We start from the raw sequence: 22,745 nt of genomic DNA on the forward strand, positions 1-22,745 counted from the left end.
TGTCTTTAGGACCACAGGCAAGTCAGATAGAAGTGGTGGGACAACTCCAACTACACCTTTGGTGTTCTTTCAGGCTTTGTACTTAGTGTGAGAGAAGTTTAAATAAATCCCGTTGCTAACATCAGCATGAAGCTGAAGAAAAGCTGTTTCCCATTGCCACCTGCTAGGAAACAATGACTAAAATCAACATCAGCCTGTGCTTAAACAAACACGTTGGATAGGTGAATGCTGTGTGTGTCCACTGTGCATAGAGTTCTTCATTCCCAGTCATTTATTACTCAGAAAGAAAAGATCTGGGGAGATAAAGTAAAGGGAGTGCAGATAGCTATCTACAGAGAGTTATCCCCTCCCTTTTACACTTTTCAGAGAACATAATGTAAAGAATTCTACAATTCTAATCTTCACTCTTATCCAACTACTAGCTGCCTTCCACCTTCCCTGACTATTTAGAAAATTAAATACTAAAACTATGTTTTCTATCTGGTGGATAGTGTTTCTCAAATTGTGCTTTGAGAAGTGCTGGCAGCAGAATGATTAAGAATTATAATTTTCAAATCTTAAGAACCTTGAAATTTAAAACCAACTGCAAATGAAACTAAGATGTTTATCTCAAGCTATAGTAAAATCCACTGGGATTTACATAATTACATGGCATTTCATCCTGTAGATAGTTGTCCTTTGATTTCAATCAACTAAGTGTGGACTCTGTTGATCTGTAAAGGGTGATTGGTAGTAAGACTCTGTATAAAAGGTGGTATGGAGTGAATTGTGCTCCTAGAACGATGCTGAAGTCCTAACCTCCAATATCTCTGAATGTGATCTTATTTGGAAATGTGTCCAGATTACACACAGATAATCAAGTAAAATGAAATCATCAAGGTTGGTCCTAATCTAGTATGACTGATGTTCTTATAAAAAGGAGAAATTTGATACAGATACACACAGATACAAGACTGTGTGAAAAGACACAGATTTTGTGAAGATGAAAATTGAGTTTGGAGTTGTGCCACTACCAGCGAAGGAATGCCACCAACCCACCAGAAGCTAGAGGACTGGCAAAGAAGAGATTATCCCTCACAGCCTTCAGAAGGACTTCCAATATCTCGATCTTGGACTTCTAGCTTCCAGAAACTTACAGACAATGGATTGCAGGTTTTTAAACTACTAGGTTTGTGGTACTTTGTTGTGGCAATGCTAGGAAACTTGTACACAAGGTATGTAGGTAAAAATTTAGATATGCATTAATGATAACACAATCAAGGTGATAATAAGCTTTTTTTGAAACTCATACTTGATTCCACACAGACGCTTATAAAGTCCCAGCAGCAATCCATTCGGTCTCTACACCCTTCATCACACCGGCAGCCCAACTTTCCTCTAAATGATGAATCAAAGCATTTTCTCCTGCAGCTCTCTGTAAAACAAAGGACATAAAGATGGTACTATTTAGAAGTTAACCTGTATCTCATTCGCAGATGGTAAAAACACATAAATGTACTTAGCACAGGCTAGCACAAACCAATTAGATGCTTTTTATGTTCAGTATTATCTGCCAATGAACTGTGTTAAATAATGAGACTCTGGTATTACAAGGAACACATGGAAGCACACAGTGAGTGAGATGATTCCATTGAGTCTTGGGAAAGGGATCAGGATTATTTAAGCAAAGAAAGGCCAATTCGGAGAACAGCACATAAGACACAATGGCTGAGGGGTAGGATTAAAAGGTGAAGATGGGGAGAGGAAAGCTGCAAAGGCCATATTAAAGATGCTTGAAGCCCAAACTTTGGTAATGAGAAGCTCTTAAAGAATAAGCAGAGAACAAGTAATTAGATCTGTGTTTTATGTACTTATTCTGGAAAATAGGTGAAAGAAGAGACCTCTCTGACCAAGACATTCAAAACCAAAATGATAAGGGCCTAAAGAAGATTGTAGCAGTAGAAACAAAGAACTTATAAATGAGCTTTCAGAGAAATTAGAGTGCAGTTAAGAGGAGGGCAGATTTATATAAAGAGTGAAGAAGGAGAAAGAGGCAAGAATGCCTTCCAAGATGTTGGGCAAGGACCTGAAGGAAGGTAAGGTCAGTTTTGCTGGACATCCAAGCAGACAGATACCCAGAAGGGAATCTGTATATTTGGATCTGAAGCTCAGGAAAGAGCAAGATAAAAATAAAGATACTAATTTTTGGAGTCCTCAGTATATTAGCAATAATAAGCAATGAGAACACCATTCTCACTGTGAAGTCCTCATTAAAAAGTGTGTACCCAGCTAAATACAATTTCTCCTTGCCATGAATTCCTATTGATGCTTTTTACCTATAATTTTCTGTGATACTCATTACTCCCTTTGTACCCCATTGAAGGCAAGGAGGATATACATGGTAAGACTGGGGCAATTCAACTATGTGTACCTTGTCCCCATCTCTTGAAAACCATTACATAGTTTTAAATTTATATGTTTATTTATTATATACATATTATTTTAGAATCATTATGTTCCCTAGTCATTGAGATAAAATGATAAATAATGCAGATAGTTATATAGACTTTATAGTAATAAAATATTTTTAAGAAATGGTAGTGATAGGCCCAGGTACAGTGGCATATTATTGTAATCCCAGTGACTTTGAGAGGCTGAGGCAGAAGGGTCAAAACTTCAAGATCAGCCTCAGCAACTTAGTGAGGCTCTCAGCAACTTATCAAGGGCCGGTCTCAAAATATAAAAAAAAAGACTGAAGATGTAGCTAAGAGGTAAAGTACCCCTGGGTTCAAAACCCAGTACCAAAAAAAAAAAAAAAAGAAAAAAAAGAAAAAGAAAAAAGAAAAGAAAGAGAGAAAGAAAGAAAAGAAATAGTAGTGACAAAGCAACAGTGAATACTACATGGGATTAGGACAACTAGTTAGCTATAAGAGGAGAGAAGACATCTCAATATTCTTACCTAATGACAAATACAAAAATTAATATTAGAGGCCTAACAAAATATAAATGTCTCAGGAGTCAAGTTTCATTTTTAAAATGCATAAGAGAGGTGAAAGAGGAGGAAGGTCAACGTGAGAGGCACAGAAAATAAGGGCCCTCACATAATGTAGCTCCTCAACTCAGACTCCAAAGGAGACAAAACAGAACTCATATGCTTTTCAAAGTTCTAAAACAGAAGTTTATTTAGCTTTTGAGAAACGAGGTCATTTTTCACTAATAAATTAATGAGATATGCTGTTGTTCATGTAAATGTATAACATCTATGAAGGTTACATGATGACTTGAAATAAAGGGCTTAAAATGTAAATTTAAAAAAGAAAAAGATAAAGGAAAGAAAAAAAGCAGCACTCCAGACTCAAAGACTCACAAGCTAGAGGAATTTAGTGGTGACTTTGGTATCAAAACAGATACAGGGCTAGGGTTATGGCTTAGTGGTAGAGTGCTCACCTAGCACATGCAAGGGCCTGGGTTCAATCCTAAGCACCACATAAAAATAAATAAATAAAATAAAAGTATTTTGTCCAACTACAAAAGAAAACAGCCACAGAAGAAGACAGTAGGATGAGAAAAGGAACAAGCCTTAATGTGAAATCTAAACAGACGGTCAAAAGACCTTTTAGGAGAGCAGGATGGCATGTGACATGAGATAGAAATCAAAATAAATAAGAGAAAACCTTGGTTAACAAGGAAATGACACAGGAGGCCAAAGAGTTGAGATACACGCACACACACACACAAACACACACACACACACACAATTAATATTCAGATCCTCTAAAGAAGATATTCCACAAACACAAAAGTAAACTACAATAAAAAAGAAAAACACCATTCAGCATGCTCTCAGAAATAAAAATATAATGGTAGCAATGAAAACCATAGCAGAGGCATGTGGTAGGCACAATTAAGATCCTCAAGAAGACTCCATATCCTAAGCCCTGCTACCAAGAAGTTGTTGACTTATATAATAAATGAACTTTACAAATTCATAGGCTACTAATTAACTGATCTCCTGGAAGGCAAGAACAGAATGGTAGTTAATAGAGGCCGAGGTAAGTAGGAGGGAGAGAGGGAAAAGGAAAAGTTGATCATTAGGTACTAAGTTACCATCAGAACCAAGAAATTCTGGAGTGCTATTGCACAGTACAGTGATAACTGATAAGAATAATTTCCTGGTATATTTGGGAAAACTAGAAGACAGGACTTTGAATGTTTTCACCATAAGGAAATGGTAAGTGAGAAGTTAGCTAGGTTTACCCTGATTTGAACATTATACAATACATACATGTATCAAAACATCACATGGTAACCCAAAATATGTACAATTTGGGTGTTTTTATGCACTAGTTAAATTTTTTAAACTAAAAAAAGGGTATACCTCAAAATGTAAGTAACAAATGAAGATGATATTATTTTTAAAAGCTGCAAAATTGATTAGACAATAATGTTTGAGCAACAAATATTATTACATCAAATTGCCTACCAAGTTTCCCTGGGGAAAGTTCACATGAAGAGATCAGTAAGGTTAAGAGATGTTAAACATCCTAGAGAGATCATGAGCAATGTAAAAATGATTACAAATTAGAAAAGCACCAAATTTCTTAAAAGCAACACTGCAAACGAAGAGACTAAAAGGTAATGTCTTCAAATCTACAGAGGAAAATTATTTTCATCTTAGAATTCAATATCTAGGCAACCTACCCAATGTTAGATTAGGATGTCAAAGATGCATTTAGATAGGCAAGGACTCGAGTTTTATCTTCTATGCATCCTATCTTAGGAAGCTACCAAGGACATTCTGTAGTAAAATAAGGAAGTAAAGCAAGAAAAGGAGACTTAATGAACACAATCTGCAACAAAGCAGACAGGCTGATGTTAGAAAACACTAGCCATATATCAAGCCCAAAAAGCAACCAACATGGATGTAATTAACAGGACAATGAAAGAAGTTAAAATAAAAGATATTAGTCTATATCCAAACTTTTTGTGGTCAAAAACATAATGCCAAGGGTTGGTGGTAATGTGTGATAAAGGTAGGGTAGGCTGTGGAAAGTGGGCTAACTGGAGTGAAGAATGGTGAATTTTATCCAGAGGTGGAGCTTAGAGGAACAGAGGTGGTAGACTATAAATAATAAAGGGGATAAAGATGCTAAATGCTAAGGAATATTAAAAAGGATTAATATGGCAAAAGAGAAGCGAGGAGAGGGAAGAGAATGATGCCACAAAAAGACTGAGATGGAGGAAGAGAAAAGGTAAAATGACCCTGGGCAGTCAACCAGTACTGAAGAAAGTGTGAGTGAAAGAGCTGAAAGATTTTATTCAGAGATTAACACATGCCTTTTGCAATAAATTTATGCAATTTTGAAGATAAACTTGCCAAGAAATGATGCCCATTTTTGAGCACTTATATCAGCAAACTACTACTAAAATGGCCTGACAATATTCATTAGAGTAAGGACTAGCACCACTGCTTAGAGATACCACAGTCAAGTGAATAAGAGAGAACAGTGATGTTCCAGCTAATATTTGCATTTCCAGTTTTACTGGATTCCCATATTATAAAGGGGAACAGAGTATTAATTCTCAAGTGAAAGCCTGACCAGAAAGTTGTCAGTTGACTTCTCCAAGTGGTCCCCTACTGAAAAGCACCAACACTTTCCCCCCAGAGTTAAGATAGAAGTTATCAGTCAAACGAAAGGAATAATGAATGTTCTAACAACTGCTCCTGCTTCATCTTAGTAAAAATACCCAAATAATAGATTAAAAAATGACAGAAAATGCTTTTTAGAGTCACTCATAAATGGTGTGTTTATTAGGCATACTAATGGGATACAGAAAAATGGATGTGAAGTGTTTATATTTGGGGGCATGCATTTCCTATTTTTCTTTGCTTCTTATGAAACAAAATTTTCAAAGTTTTACTATATTTCATCACATAATTGTCACTACCATATTAACATACATTCATAAGTATCCCATTCATACTAACCTTTAACCATAGACAGCTTAGTAATAAATAATTTCTAAGTAATAGGGGAACAATGAAAAGAGAAATTTCAGAAGAAAAAAAAAGCTTTACATAATGGTCACACCCCACTTTTTTGCAAAAAGAAAAATTAGCATAAAATCTGCAAATACTATGCGTGAAACAGAGCATTATATACCACTTTTCAAGATTTGGCACTGCCTAACCAAGATATAATAAGATTTCAGAGATGGAATAATATTAATATGGTATCAAGGTACAGGACAGGTGGCAGGAGGTCCTAGGGGTAGGACAGCAAAGGCTTCCAAGTCCAAGAGGCTGTACATTTTGTCATCAGATATATACAATTACAGTAGGAGTAGAACAGAAAGTCTGTGGTCAATTATCAAAGTTCTCTGTACTAGAATAATACTTATGCAGGAGCTTTTGTGTGAGGGCAGAAGAATAAAGTCCAGAAATGATAGTGGACAATGTTAAACACAGATGGGGGTTCCTGGGGAGTGAGGTATGAGAAAGGAAAGGACTGGAAGGAAAACTAGGCATAGAGGAGAGAAGAAACTTGGGTGAAGACAAGTTTTTAATGGATTGAGGCCAGGAAGAACAAGAAATAAGAGAATGTTTGGGGGAAAAAAGAGAACAAAAGGCTGACTGGTATACCTTCATTGTCTTGTGCCCTGAGTCCAAGTCCCAGGCCTAATCCAAGTGACAGGATCACCAACAAAGCAAGAAGAACCTATTACAAAAAAGGAAAAGCCACCTTTATAATTTTTTTAAAATATACAAAGTTATAAATAACCACAGTCACAGTGAATATTAAGTACTCAAAACATTTGAGATCCAATAATGATAGAGGTACATTATTTGTTTAATCACCCCAAAAAAGAAAGATTTATAAAGAGTTTTAAAATACCGTTTATTGTATATCTCCATGTCCAAACACTTTCATAGTTCAAATAAAATGAGCTTAACCCCAAATTAAATTAATTGAGAATTAAAACCATAAGACCCATTTGCCTTTGCCATTTTTCTTTTTTCTTGTGTTTCTTTTTAAATTTTATTTATTCCAGTAGGGGATCTCACTATGTTGCCCAGGATGCTCTCAACTCATGGCTTCTAGCAATCCTCCTACCTCAGCCTCCCAAAAAGCTGGGACTATAGGCACACACTATCACACCTGGCTTCATTTTCTGTTTTAACTAGGCATCGTGGAAATCATTTCTAGTAAGGCACTCCAGGATTCAGCACATGTGTTGTTATGGAAACTTAACTTGGCAGGGGAAGAATTGACTGTTGAGGGGGGACTGATTTCCACACAATAATAACAAAGCAAGAACTCAAGGGATGGTGGGGTGGTGTTGAAACTGAGGCAGCAAATAGAAGACCTGCTTCCCCCAAAGTTTGATGGTGAAGGGAAAAAACAGAGCAATAAAATCAGAGCTTTTTATTTTACTCATTAAGTCAAAGATGATCCTGCCACATAAAAAGACAAGCATGAGAAGACAGACAAAAAATACTTTTCTAGAATTTAATTAAATTAGGATAAAATCAATAGTTTTTAAAAAAAGGTATGATTATTTAGTATCTCACCCTCTGGCCTTAAAATGTTCATGCAATAAACAAGTGACTTGGGGAGTAATTGTAATCATGCGAAAAAGTCAGTGCTGCAAGGTTTCTCTTTAGCTTTTAATTAAACATTAACGTATGGTTACTCAAATTTCTTACTTGTAGAATATGATTACAAATGTTAACTTGCATTGGAGTTGTCATAGGAATCAAGTTGAATTTTAGCATTTGTCATAAAGCTAGAAAGCTAAAATTAAGAACTGTACTTACGATACAAATTATTTTGTATTTCTTGACAGTGTTCTTCTTAGCAGGTTCTTCCGTTGCTAAAGTTAGCATAGAATCCATTGTTCCAGACATTGCATAAACCTGTTTGGCCAGAAGAGAGTGGTGTTCCTTCTTTCCTCTAGTCTGTAAAGAGAAACCATAATGAGTTACATAGCTGTGCCTGACTTTTAAAGAGCTCAGCTCTTTAGTGATTGTGCAATCTAGAGAGGATAAAAATATTATAGTAATTGTAGTGCCAAAAGGTTCAAGTCTGTTACTAGGACATTGTTTACAACTGTCCTTTTTCTCCTTATAATTCATAGTAAATGCTAGTCAAGATCTATGTAATGAGAATGATATAATAATCAGATTCAAATACAAGCTTATCATTTATTTTCTTTAAAAATAACTCCAAACAACTCTTGTTATAGGTAGTTTCTACATTTTTATATATACTTCATGCTAACACAGTCAAAAACTAACATTAAAAATATGGTTTTGACTATAGTAGTAATTCTGAATTTATACTGAACCAATATAAACTGCTTAATTCTTTGAAAATTATGTCTCGTATTTTACAGTGCTCAAAATTGAAGACACATTTTGAAACACATTATCTCACATTAAACTTGACAATATTCCTTCGAGTCATTTTATTCCTATTTCTTAGATGAGTAAATTAAGGCTCTCATTATTTAAATTATGTGACTTATTTGTCCAAAGTCACATATTTAGTAAATGCCAGAATTACAAATTAAACCCATCTTCTAACTCCCTAAATCTAAGATAATTTTCACTAATTGACTAAACTTACTTTCGTATTAATATAGACCAGGGCATCTTAATACATGCACTATGTGCTGAGACGAGGTTATAGGTTTCTAATGTAAGTAGCTAAATTAATAGCAGGATGCCAAAAAGTTTTAGTTAATAGTGAGCACTAAGCTCTTCTATTTTCAGTGACCCTAAGCCAGTGATTTTCAGTGTGGTACCATGGAACATTGATCCCATGATAACTGCCTTGGTGGAATAAACCTTGAGAACACTTCTCAAATGTAAAGATTATAAAATTCCCATATGCTGCAGTATATCCTTTAGAAAACACTAAGTAAACTTTTTCCAACCCCAAAAGCAGTGAAAATAAACAAATTTATTTATCTATTGTAAAATGCTTCATAAATGTTAAGGATATTCTGGAAAACATCTAAATCCCCTTTTTCTGTTATTGAAGTAAGTCCCTTAGGAAAAAATCTGCAGCATGAGAGCCAGGTTTCCTTGTATGGCTTTGAGGGTTGTGATACTTTCTATCACTCTTATAGTCCAACCTGCCCGTCACTTCACCAACTCTACCGACAAGCCTACTCAGCAGAAGCACTGGAATTAGTTGCTGAAACAAAAGGAACTGTTTGAGAACTATAAGATTCCATAGAGATCATCAAATCCAGGGTCTTGAACACTTTTTTCCAGGGACCCCAGTGAATTGTCAGGTTAAACAAACAAAAATATATTGGAATACTGTTAGCATAAAGTTCTTTACACTGGATAGCTTATTAGCATTCAGAGACAGGATTTTTGTTGCTGTTGTTATTGTTGTTTGTTTGTTTGTTTGTTTTCTAATTCTGAAGCCCAAACTCTTTGGGTTGAATTAGAACTTTCCATAGTTTTGCTAAGTCTTCAGAATTTTTAAAAATATCCCTCCAAGTGATATTTTATGCAGTAAAGGTCAGTCTAAATACTTTGCCTTAAATAGTGCATTTTAAAATTCTCTTAGGCAAACATTCACTCTACGCTAATCAAACTTGCATATATTACAGGTAAGTTCACCCAAGGGGCTTGGTCATCTGTGCAAGAACTCCTTTTGGTGATATTTCAGAAGTGAGATACCACTTCAGAGAGTCTTATTGTTGTGTCATACTGATTTTATAAAAGAATGATGAAGCCTATATCAAAATTTGCTTCAAAATCAGGGAACTCCCAGGACCCATGGTTTTTATGTAGTCATCTGTCATATGCTTTAAGTTCTTGTGGGCTTCTGAACTTGTGACATTCTTTCTGCTCTGCCTTAAGCCTGATTCCTGAGGCTCCTACTTTTATCTTCCCCCCTGTGAAGGCTGTTTGTGTCAACTTGGTTAAGCTACAATAGTCAGTTATTTAATCAAACACAAATCTAGGGTGTTGCTATGATGATATTTTATAGATGTGGTAACAACTATAATCAGTTGACTTTAAAAATTATCATTTATTATGTGAGTGGACCTCATCTAGTCACTGGAGGACTTTAAAAGTTGAATTTATCAGATAAGAAAATTTATCTTATGACAGCAGCATTAGCCTGCAGTTTCAGCCTACCAGTCTACATTGCCACCTCATTCTCTGTCCTTTGGAGTTTGGACATACCAGTCCCCACAGTCAGGTGAGCTGATTCCTTGATATCAATGTTGCACTCTCTCTTTCTCTCTCTTTCTGTCCCTGATCCAGAGACTTTGTTCGCTTATTTTTTCTTGGAAGACTTTTATTAGTGGTGGTAACATTGTCCTTACCTTATATACCTAGCTTTATGCTTGCCACTCATCTTAAGTAAATGAAGGGAACATATAAGTAGCTAAAAATATAAAGAAAATAATAAGAATGACTGAATCAAGAGTCAGGAGAGTGGTTACATCTGGGAGGAGGGAAGGGGATATCACATTGGGATTCTCTGTTTTTGGCAATATTTTCCTTCCTTCCTCCCTTCCTTTCTAATTTTCAGTCCTGGGGTTTGAACCCAGAGACTTACACATGCTAAGCAAATGCTCTACCAGTAAGCTACATTCCCACTACTTTTTATTTTATTTTGATATAGTCTAATGTAAATTGCCAGGCTGTCTTCAAACTTGTGGTCTTCCTGCCTCAGACTCCTGAGTAGCTGCAGTTATAGGCATGCACCAACATGCCCTCAATGCCTCATTTCTTAATCTCATGAAAGCACACAGATATTTGTCTTATTATTATTTTTAAAATTATATATATATTATTAGCATATATATATTATTGGTATGCTCATCCTTACATATAACTGATTTCATGATTAAAAATAAGAGTATTTTCAAAGATGCTTTTTACCTCTAATGCTAACACCTAAGATTCATATTGCCGAGTCCTGCAAAATGCCTCCCTGACAAAAGGCACAACCAGATTTTAACTATGAGGCAGATTTCACTACATTGATTGTTAATGTCATGAAAGTGCCTGCCAAAAGGAAAGGAGGTACGCAGTTTTATGGGTCTAGACTCCTTGTATGCTCTACATGGGAATACTGTGAGGATGGAGAGGAGAGTCACTAAGCAATTCATACTTCACTCTCAAAAGACCAAGTGAAAATAGTGAATGATAAATATGTCCATAAAAGAAACACCTTGCAAACTGAAATTCTAAACAAAGTTGACATTCTGTCATATATATTATAGAAGCAAAAATGAATACTCAAAGATACCATGACTAGTTATAAAATTATAGTATCTCCACTAAACCATTCAACATATTTTGGAATATTTAACCATGAAATGCCTTTGAAACTTGAAGTATGCAATTTTAAGATAAAAGGAAACAAGTTCTCTGTGTTTTTATACAATCAATGAACCTGTGGAACTTTTGCCAAATTAGACAACACAGGTTAAAAACATAAATTAGTTCTAGAACAGTTTCAAATAAAATTATGAACATACCACCTACCACACTATTCAACATATGTACCAAGAGATTAGGAATACAAAAAATATTTTGTCAATTGGTAGATTCTGATATAATCCCCTCTGGTGTTGAGAAACGAAAGTGACCCCATTTTGAAGAAAATAGGCTCTACCTCAGAGCAAGGCCTGTCCAAAGGGGTAGGGGTTGACCAAGCGTTCCTAAATTCCAGGAAAGGCCTGTGGAACCAGATACCTCTAACTGTAGTGACCAAATAGCCTTGACTCAGCAACGCAAGACCAAAAACCTAATGTCAAACCATAGCAACAACCAATCAGAATGAGACAGGGAAAATATGTGAAATGTCAGGTGACCCTCCCATTAGTTTTGGTGATTAACAACATGATTAGGTAACCCTACAAGTTTATCGCATACACCCCTCACGCCTAAATCAATCAGTTCAAATGTATCCACCACTTGAAATAACAAATCACCCTTACCCAACTCGTTCCCACCAGTGAACGTGCTAATCAATGTTAAGAATTCTTGTTTGATTTTCCAGTGGTATGAAATGATTTGCTGTGTGATGTTGTGATGCACAGAGTATCCCCAAAAAACCTATAAATCCTCACTGAACTAAGGGTCAGGACTCACTCCTCAGGACTCCTGCGTCTGAAACAGTGAGTCCAGGCTCCAGCTTGCAATAAAGACTCTTGAGTGATTGCATCGGATTTGGCTCCTGGAGGTCTATTGGGGGTCCCACGAATCTGGCGTTACAGTGTCCATTCAAATGGCTAGAAAGGCCAATGAGAAAACTCAAAATGAGAACACCAACATATTCTTACACACCAATTGAGAGAATATTACATATTATATATGGCCAACTTTCCCCCAAAACATATATGGAGATGAAAGAGGTATATATTTTTTAATATTTGCCAAGGCCAATGTCTCGGCTTGGCACCAGAATCACGAGGCACTCACAGCTTTGTAGGTTCAAACAGCAATTCTTTATTCCAGCTCTCACACCACCTCCACACAGGTCCAGGGGCAAACGCGTTCTGCTGTCTCCCGCACAAACCACCTACTCCACGAGGCTCTCTCCAAATCCCATTTTAATCTCACGAGAACTCAATGGGAACAAGCAGCAGGAACACCCTAATCCCAGCAATAATCTTCAACTTCCAACTTCCCTAAAACCCATTATCTTAAACTGGCAACGCCTTAAACTCAAGGAGCCGGTTACTTCCTCAAACCTGATCAGCTCTAAACCCGAATCCGCCTTGGTCCTTGAGCAAGGTCACCTTATTAAAGCATGCATGCAATGTTCCATCAAATGTCCTCTAAGCAGCATGGGGTACGCTTGGCAAGGAAATTTCGATGCGTCATTCCTACTTGGTAATGGCCCTCAGCAAATATTTAAAGAATTTCAAAATTGTATACTAATAATGCAGCTAAAATTTATGATAAATCCTGAATTGTTTTTGTAGGAAGAGAAAGAAAAAGAGAGAGAGAGGAAGAGGGGAGGAAAGAAGGAAGAGAGGAGGAAGGAAGGGAAAGAGAATAAATAAAAAATACAAAAGAGGAAGGAACTTGATTGAATGTTTTAGATCCTCTTATCAATGAGGGAAGACACAGGGAGGGAGGAGAAGGAAAGAGAAGAAGGAAGGGAAGACAGAGAGGAGAAAAGAAAGAAAAAGAAAGAAAAAACAAGAAAATTCTGAACACAAACATTGGGACAAATAACATCCCTGAGTGAGCTCCCTGCTGCAAGTTAATCTTTTCATGGAAACAGTTGGTGTCCAGTGCAATCAGGAAATACTTCTAAAACAAAAGTGGGATCTGGGAGTACTTACAATGTCGGACTAAAAAAAGTATGCAGAACTCATTCAAGAACTTTTTCCACTGGGCCAAGAGGTATCTGGGCTATCACTGGCCTTCCAGGTGCCTTGGACTCAAACCATTGTTCTAGTGACACCTTATAATGTCCTAATTCAGGGAACACACACACAGGCAATTTTCTACATGTGTGTTTCTGAAGGGGTAGATCAGTCTGAGGATGGGTGGCATCCTCTTGTCCTATTTATACAATGAATATTTAGGGGAGTGTATTATTTTTTTTTCTGGGTGATGAGCTTAAAGATAATTTTTATTCTTTCTTTTCTTTTTTTTTTAGGGGAGTGTATTATATGTCTAAGGAGTAAAGATCTCTGCACTGACAGATCTTACAACCTAGTGGGAGGATGTAGAAAACAAACAAAAAATAAAAGCCATTCTTAGCTTTCCAGTCATACAAAAATAGATGACAAGCCAGAATTGGCAGCAGGCTATAGTTTGCCAACCTTAGATCTGAGACACTGGAAGCATGGAGATGGAGTTGCCACCTACTGAGCTGGGTGGGGACAGCTTCTAGAAGGAGCAGGTTTGGAAGCAGGGAGTGAAAAGAGCCAGAGTTTGGATGATCAACCTAGGTTGAGGTGGAAAGCAGGCTTTGTGATGGATTCCTTTTGTAAGAAAATTATCCATTTTAATGTTTAATTTCATTTTAAACCCGAAAGGCTATATTTCTGTTAGCTTAAGGGTTCTCTTCAAGTTTAAGTTTGAGTTCATGATAAAGATCAGGTTTTAAAGGTTGCAAAGAAATACTTAATATTTCATTCTCAACACCAGACCTCAACATCGAAAGTGAAATGAATATCTTCTAAGAAAGAACTGAACTTAAAAAACTTGTCATGGCTCTCATGATTCATCTGTCTGATTAACTAAACCACAATTAATGAGGAAGTCAGTAGATCTGCTATGTGCGTGCATGCATACACACATGTATTTTTATATTAGAAAGAAAGCCCACTGTTTAAAAAGGCATTAGAATTTTATAAATAGGTTTATCAGTGGGAAAGGCCAAATAGAGATATTTCTGTTGGGTTTTGTTTTTGATTGTTATCATAGTATTCTGTTCTCACTGAGTCAATCATGATTCCCTTCAGGAAAATATTAGCAAAAGTAATTCTTACCTGGGAAAAATATAATTGCACTTATCAAAATGCATGGCTAATGGATTAATTCACATGTCAAATGTAATCTCATCCACAAAAAGTTTCAATAAAATCAGAATTCTAAGAGTAGACTTGTAATATGTGAGGCCCTGGATTTGGTACCCAGAACCAAAACCAGAAAAAACCTCAAGAGAAGTCATCTATAAAACATCTTCAAAATATCAGGTATTGGGAAAATTCAGCAAATCTATAGGTCTTTGGATTTTGTTTTTACTAAGAAATTGACTCTTTCAGATATAAAATCACACAATTTGACATGCTGTCAACATTTTGTTAGTATAAGATATTCAACCTGCATAGAATTAAGGCACTTGTGGCAAAAGAAAAAAATATTTGGACTAAAAAAATTTAAATCTGATTCTTTAGGAAATAGAAAGTCAAAGTAGGACTGGAGAATAGCATGATGGAAGATACACTTGAAGATGTTTTTTCTGGTTCCAGAGAATGGAATGAACCAGAATGAGGAGAGGTGAAGCTAAGAGACCAGGCTTTCATAATTCAGGTGAGAGATGAACAATTAGGTCAGGACAGTGGAAATAGAAAATAAGTACTGAGCTTGAGAACTATAATGAAAGCAGCACCACTGAGCTCAGAAAGTGATTCTACACCCCAGCAACTAGGTCAACAGTGGTGCCATTAGCCAAGATAAACGCTGAGGATGTGAGGGTAGTTTTCCAGAAAGGATTGGTTAGGGTTTGAGCCTAATGAAGTTGATTTGGTTAGGGAACTCACACTTGACATCTTCAACATCAAAAGTGAATATATTCTAAAAAAGAAGTGAATATATTCTAATAATGAATATATTCTAAGAAGTGAACTTTAAAAGTCTCTAGTTCTCAAAAAAAGTATTATCTTACAATAAATCATAAATAAATCAAATAATTTCTACTATTCCTTTCAGGCAATCAAGATACTTTATACTGACATATTACATTAGTCTTCGCATCCTATTGATTTTCTTAACTGATCTAGCAAATTACTACAAGTTAAGTGGCTTAAAACAACACAAATTTATTATTTTTCAGCTCTGTTGGTTACAAATTCAATACAGATCTCACTGGGCTAAAATAAAGGTGTCAACAAGATTGGATTCATTTTTGGAAGTTCCAGGACTGAATCTGTTTCACTGCCTTTTCCCACTTCTAGAAGACAGCCACATTTCTTAGCTAATAGCTCACAAAATTGCTCACAATGAAGCCAGAATTAAAAGAGGCAGTTAGTATAGATAGGTAAATCCGGTGGGACCTAGAAGGCCAATCTGAGTGAGTCTGGGAAGTTGGAGACTGCACCCTGAGGGACTGAAAAGCCTTCAGAGCCCTTCCACCCTATCAAGATAACCTGCCCCTGCTCCAACCTGTTGTTAAGGTAACCTGTTCCAGGAATTTCCCCTCCCTATAAGGAGTTATAAAGTTAATTAACTACTGTGTCCTGGGCTGCTCCATCCCACAGAGTATCTACTAGGCCTCATGAAGCATGCAAGAAAGAGAGAAATAAGGGCCAGAAATCAGGAGAACAAAGAAAGCCAGGATACCCTCCCTTCTTGGGATACCAGAATACCAGCTATGGTCCCCTTATCTCTCCTAGGAGAAGTCTATGTTACCCCTTTTAAAATAAACTCTGCTTTATATGCTTGCCTTGGCATGTTTCTCTAATGTTATACTTCAACATGTGAGGGAGCAGAACTTGTCACCAGTAACTGGTGGTATCAACCCCATGGGTAGGGAAAAAAAGAGAGACAGGGACGGGACCAGGATTGTTATGTCCCCTTCAAGGGTACATATCCAATGACCTAACTTCTTCCACTAGGCCCCACTTCCTAAAGGTTCCAACCACCTCCATACAGTGCCATAGGCTGGAGACCAGCACTTATTTACTTGTGGGCCTTTAGGGAACACATCTAAACCATACTACTATCTTATCTACTTTTCATAATTCCCTCACCTTCTAAGATGGCTAGGTCCATTATCAGGTGGTATAGAAGACTTATGATAAAAATTAAAAGGGGAGAGAAAATCCTTATCCTGTTTTTAAGACTCTCATAAGAGAAATCTAAATTTTTTTTTTAGTGTTTGGAAGTTTAAAGGGGGGAATTTTTTGATAGTTGTGAGGCTGGGAAGGATGTCAATAGGTAGCCATTCTGAGTAACCCTATAAAGAAACATCATCTAACCAGTTCAGTGTTTGTGTGTGTAGTGAAGAATGTAGATAGATGCAGGGGCGGCTGCAAAGTAAAAAGCATTGTGTGACCTTGTAAATAATTTAACTGACCAAAGAGGGACCTGAATTTTGCCCTTAGTTTCTGAGAGGTAATCTCTAAACCTTAGAAATGTCATGCCTAATAGATGTGTTTTGGCTTGATTGGTGCCTTGAGTAACCCCCCTGATACACAAAACAGAGTGATTTGTTATATGTGTTGGCAGAGGTCATGAGTAATCAGCTCAACCTAAGGAGGGAGTGGAGACTGAGATGAGTTACATAGGGAGTAAATTATGCCTATGTGATGGAGCCCTAGTAAAATCTTTGGGCACTAGATCTCAGGTATGCTTAAATGGTTAGCAATATTTCATGGTGTGTGTGTGTGTGTGTGTGTGTGTGTGTGTGTGTATAAAGATGCCAATATATTTCATAGGATTTATATGTTACAATACGACATATATATATATATATATATATATATATATATCCCTATTGTTTCTATTGCTCTGTAGAACCCTAATACACTTGCCTTCCTTAAAACCACTAAACTTTTAGTCAATGGAAGTTTTATGATCTTAACCAATGGAATTTTCATTTCATAACTCAGCTTATTCTCTGCAGGTTACTTTTCAATCTCAATATTGTTTCATTTTATTCATTCATTCATTCTAAACACATTTATTAAACTACTACCATGTGTGCAGCATTATACTAGAATTTTAAGTAGAAAACAAAATACAGAAGATGCCTTTAAGTTCCTCACATGTTGATGGCATATGCTAGATTATTCCCTACTCTTTACTCTCCTCCTCCAACAGCTCTCTAGCTATTTCATCTCTTCAGCATCCACAAATTCCAGTTACCTTTTAGTGTTACTTTATCCCATTCCTTTGAGAGACATATCCATTCTCTCACCCTCAGCTATGGGCCAGTGTATCTTCCAAACCAAGTGTTATTTTATTTATTTTCCATTATTCTCAGAGCTCACTCCATTATTTACAAACCCAAGCAATCAGGTCATAGCTGCTGACTCCAACTAATCATCCTGATTTTCAGGTCTTGACTATTCTAAGTGGTATATACCCAGGCCCCAACCTTCAGGGTGAAACTGAACAAACTGCAACCAATGATACCTTGGTGTTATTGTTTAAATAGCTTTGACCCTATTGAATCCTTAAAAAGATACCTGGAATCCCAGAGGTTGGCAGATCACACTTTGAGAACTGTTGTTTATCAAACTTAATAAACTCATACACATCTATGTATACTATATTGTCTTACATAAATAAGCTGTGTGTGTGTGTGTGCGTGTGTGTGTGTGTGTGTGTGTGTGTGTGTGTGTGTGTTTTATACTGGGGGTTGAAGCCAGGGGCATTCTACCACAGAACTATATCCCCAGACCTTTTTATTTTTTAATTTTGAGACAGGGTTTTACTAAGCTGCACAGCTGGACTTTAATTTGTGGTCCTCCCTCGGCCTCTAGAGTCATTGGATTTACAGGTATGTTCCACCACACCTAACTAAAAATAAACCTATTTGATTTAGAGATTTATACTTTAGAATCTAAGTGTTTCAACCACAGAAAAAATATCTTTAATTAATTAATCCTTTTCTCTTATTTCAAAATACAGTTGGCCTTCCATATTCACAGGTTCCACATTCATTAATTCAATCACAGATTGAAAATATTTGAGAAAAAATTGCATCTGTAGTTGAATATGTACAAGACTTTTTATTGTCATTATTCTCTAAAAAATACAGAATAAATATTTACTTACCATTTATAGTACACTGGGTATTGTAAGTAATTTTGGATGGTAAAAGTATGGGAAGGATGTACATGGTTTATATGCAAATATTAAGGCACATTATATAAGGAATGTGATTTGTAGGTTTGGGTACCCCATGGATACTAGGAGGGGACTGTCTTTATCATGGAGCAGTTTTAACAATGATGGATAGACCAGCTGTTATGGTTTAGATATGGTGATCCCCAAAAGCTCACATGCAAGACAATGTAAGAAGGTTCAAAGAAGAAATGATTGGGTCACAAGTGCCTTAACCCAATCAGTGAATTAATGCCCTGATAGGGATTAACTGAGTGGTAACTGAAGTAGTAGAGTGTAGCTGGAGGAGGTGGGAATTGGGACATGGCTTTGGGTTATATATTTGTATCTGGCAAATGGAAACCTCTCGCTCTGCTTTCTAATCACTATGATGTGAGCTGCTTCCCTCTGCCACACTCTTCTGCTATGATGTTCAGCCTCAACTTGAGCCCTGAGGAATGGAACTGACCTTCCATTTTCCTATATAATCACAACATAACCATAAAAATCAAGGTATTAATATTGACACGCAGCTACCAGCTAATCTTCAGACCCCATTCAGGTCTTGTCAACTGTCCTTTAGAATAAGAGGATTCTATTCAAAATCATGTATTCATTTAGCTGTCATGGAATAATTCCTTCACTCTGAAACAGACTTTCTCAGTCAGTTTCTGCTCTTCTTGCATTTGACACTTTTGAATATTACAGACCAGTTGTTTTACAAAATGTCTCTCAAGCTTTTACTTCATATTTCTTCTTTTTTAAATTTGGGTTATGCAATGTTAGCAGAAAATAATAGAAGCAATGCAGTGTTCTTCTCATCACATCCTATCAGGGTGATTTCCCATGACCATGATGATGTTCACTTTGATTATCTGATTGAGATGGTGGCAGCTGGCTTCTCCACTGTGACATTACTTTCTTTTTTTTTATTTTTTTATTTTTTTTTTGGAGGCTGATGCTTTCTTTCTTTTTCTTTTTCTTTTTTTTTTTAGCACTAGGGATGGAACCCAGAATCTTGCACATGCTAGACAAGTATTCTACCACTGAGTTTTAACCTCACTCCTGATTTATTTTTTGTCCTTTTGAATTAATAAGTATTGTTTTTGTAGTTACACTGGAGCTGTTAAAGTATACTGTTTCTCACCAAAACTTTAATTTTATTAATCTATGTATTTAGAGCTTTGTGGACTCATGGCTTGCAATTTTATCCAATTGGTTATAATCCATCATTATCACTGTTTTGATGCTCATGTTGTCCCTTATTTGGTCAGTAGGGATGTCTTCAAGTGCCACATCATTCTTTAAGAATTTTCTTGTTTTCTGGTAAAGCAAGAGGCTTAATGTTCATTTTGTATATTCCCTGCCCTACCTCTGTGATCAGCCGTAACACCAGAGATTCTTGGTATTTATTTAGCTCAGGTCGAGTGCCCCTGAGTTCAATCCTTGGTTATTCACCCCCAATGATCAATGAGTTTCTGCTGCTCCTAAACCCTACCATTTCCAGAGAAAGGAAACACACACACACACACACACACACACACACACACACACACACATACACACACACACACGTATGTGTGTCTGTGTATGAGCATGCACATATTTACATCTCTCATTTAGATGTATGTCTAAAACTTTCTACATGTTGAAAATTCTACAGTTCATATCAAAACCTCCAATGCCAAACAAACATCACTTCTCCCACATGTGAAATCTGACTCTTATAAACTTACTATTTTTGCTGACTTTAATAACACCACTGCATATACCCTGTCATGGTTGGATGCCTATTTCATCCCACTCAGGCATCTATAACCTCTACCTTAATGCCACCATGTGGAAGCTCTCTTCCTTCTTACCATCATACCAGTAGGCCTGGAAGACAGAATAAGTCAAAGAGAAAAATTCATAAACCTTAAATCTACTGAAATTACTTGCCAAGTTTCAGACTTTCTTGGAACTTATGATCCTTTGACTCCTTTCTTCTTTTTAATTCCCCCTTTTTTGAATGGAAATGTCTATCGATATGCCTGTCCTACCACTGCATTTTGGAAGCAGATGACTTGTTATCTAGTTTTACAGGTTCACAGCTTCAGAGCTGAATTTTCTTTGGAACAAAAGATACATCAAGTCTTACCCATTCCTGATTTAGATGATACTTAGATAATACTTTATTATTATCTAAGACTTAAAAGTTGATATTAGAAACCGGGTGCAGTGGCACACACCTGTAATCCCAGTGGCTCAGAAGGTTGAGGCAGGAGAACCTCGAGTTCAACGTTCAGCAAAAGCAAGGTGCTAAGCAACTCAGTGAGACATTGTCTCTAAATAAAATATAAAATAGGGCTGGAGATGGGGCTCAGTGGTTGAGAGCCCCTGAGTCCAATCCTTGGTACCCCCCCAAAAAAAAAAATTGATACTAGAATGCATTAAGATTTTAGGCGGGGCTGGGATTGTAGTTCAGTGGTAGAGTACTTGCCTAGCACATATGAGGCACTGGGCTTGATCCTCAGCACTACATAAAAAATAAATAAATAAAATAAAGGTATTGTATCCAAAAAAAGACTTTAGGGGCTGTTGGAATGAAAGTAAATGCATTTTGCATAGTGATTTAGGGGACCAGAGGGCAAAGTGAGCTGAATTGTGTCCCCCTGAAAGTCCTAATCCCTAATACCATTGAATATAGCTATATTTGGAGATAAGCTATATTTTATATATTTTAAAGAAGTAATTTGAGGTCATTAGTGTGAGTTCTAATCCAATAAGACTGTTGTCTTCATAAAAAGAGAAAATTGGGATGTAGACAAGAACAAAGGGAAGACCACAAAAGACAAAAGAAGAAGATGCCCAAATACAAGTCAAGGAGACAGGAGTCAGAAAAAACAAACTCTACTAATGCCTTCATCTCAGATATCTAGTCTTCAGAATTGTGAAAAAATGAATTTCTATTTTTTAAGCTGCCCAGTGTGGTACTTTTTTATGGCAGCACTGGTAAACTAACACACTACATCTGAATCTCAAAGGTATTCTCCAGAAGGAAACTTCAATAGTTCATGTGTGGTTAACAATGACATACAGTGGTTGTATCTGCACATTACAATTGTTAGGAAACTAAGTTTTTGTCAGGAATTACTGAGGAATCCTCACTTTATCATTCACTAGTAGCACATTTTTAACAGTTGGTAAATTTCCATAGCCACAAAAGAAGTGAAGGGAACTTTAGAAGGCTGAGGCAAGAGGACGGCAATTTTGAAGCCAGTCTCAGCCATTAGTGAGTACCTAAGCAACTTAGTAAGACTCTGTCTCAAAATAAAAAATAAAAAGGGCTAGGAATGTTGTTCAGCGGTTAAGCACTCCTGGGTTCAATCCCTGGTACCAAAAATTAAAAAGAAAGAAAAGAAAGTTTATCACCCACTAGGTATAACAGATGTATGAATGGTTGATAGTGATGGTAACATATAAAGAAAATGCACAATGTCAATAAACTATTAACACATAGAATCCCACATTTAAAAAGGATTACATATCATGACCAAGTAGCATTTCTACTATGGAAGCAAAGGTGGTTCATCATTCAAAAATCAATCAATTAAATTCACCACATTAACAAAGTAAAGGAGTAAATTTCTTTAAAATATATCATATAGTCCCCATCAATAGATGCAGAGAAAGCATTTGACAAATTTCCACATCTCTTCAGAAAAATTCTCATTAATATAAGGGGACTTCCTTCAATATGACAAATAGATCAATGAAATGTTAAAGGCAATCAATGAAAAACATACAACTAATATCATACTTAAAGGTCAAAGGCAATTTTTCCTCTAAAATAAAGAAAAAGGCACAGATACATCCTCACCACTTCTATTAAACACAGTACTAATGAAAGTCCCAGCTGGTATAAAAAAGCATGAAAAAGAACCAGCAAAAGATATATATTGGAAAAGAATTTGTTCCTTTTGCAGATAACCAGGATTGTATGCACAGATGATTCTAAGGGATCTACAAAAAACTACTAACATTAATAAGTGAAATCACCAAGGGCATAACAGTTAATATACAAAAATCAATTCTATTTCTAGATGCTAGCAAAAGACAATTGAAAATATATTTTAAATGCTATTTGAAATAGCAAGGAAAACACTATAAAATTTGTAGAAACAAATTAACAAACCTGTATACTTTAGCAAGTCCAGTGCACCAA

At 36.3% G+C, this 22,745-nt stretch overlaps 1 protein-coding gene across 3 annotated transcripts in view; it reads right to left on the minus strand.

Moving 5' to 3' along the window:
* The window catches only part of Enpp3 (ectonucleotide pyrophosphatase/phosphodiesterase 3), an 87,823-nt gene that overhangs the window by 62,978 nt on the left and 2,100 nt on the right, over positions 1-22,745 (minus strand). For 2 of the 3 annotated variants that reach the window (XM_078019120.1, XM_078019122.1), the window contains exons 2-4: positions 7,799-7,939; positions 6,623-6,698; positions 1,292-1,414 (exon numbers count right to left, since the gene is read on the minus strand). In XM_078019120.1, the coding sequence (XP_077875246.1) occupies positions 1,292-1,414; positions 6,623-6,698; positions 7,799-7,888 (289 nt within the window). In that variant the 5' untranslated portion in view covers positions 7,889-7,939. Of the gene's footprint in view, positions 1-1,291; positions 1,415-6,622; positions 6,699-7,552; positions 7,624-7,798; positions 7,940-22,745 lie in introns of those variants that run through there. The other variant, XM_078019121.1, reaches the window with a different exon arrangement.

This window comes from Ictidomys tridecemlineatus, chromosome 8 (assembly GCF_052094955.1).
Source record: "Ictidomys tridecemlineatus isolate mIctTri1 chromosome 8, mIctTri1.hap1, whole genome shotgun sequence".
NCBI lineage: Eukaryota > Metazoa > Chordata > Mammalia > Rodentia > Sciuridae > Ictidomys > Ictidomys tridecemlineatus.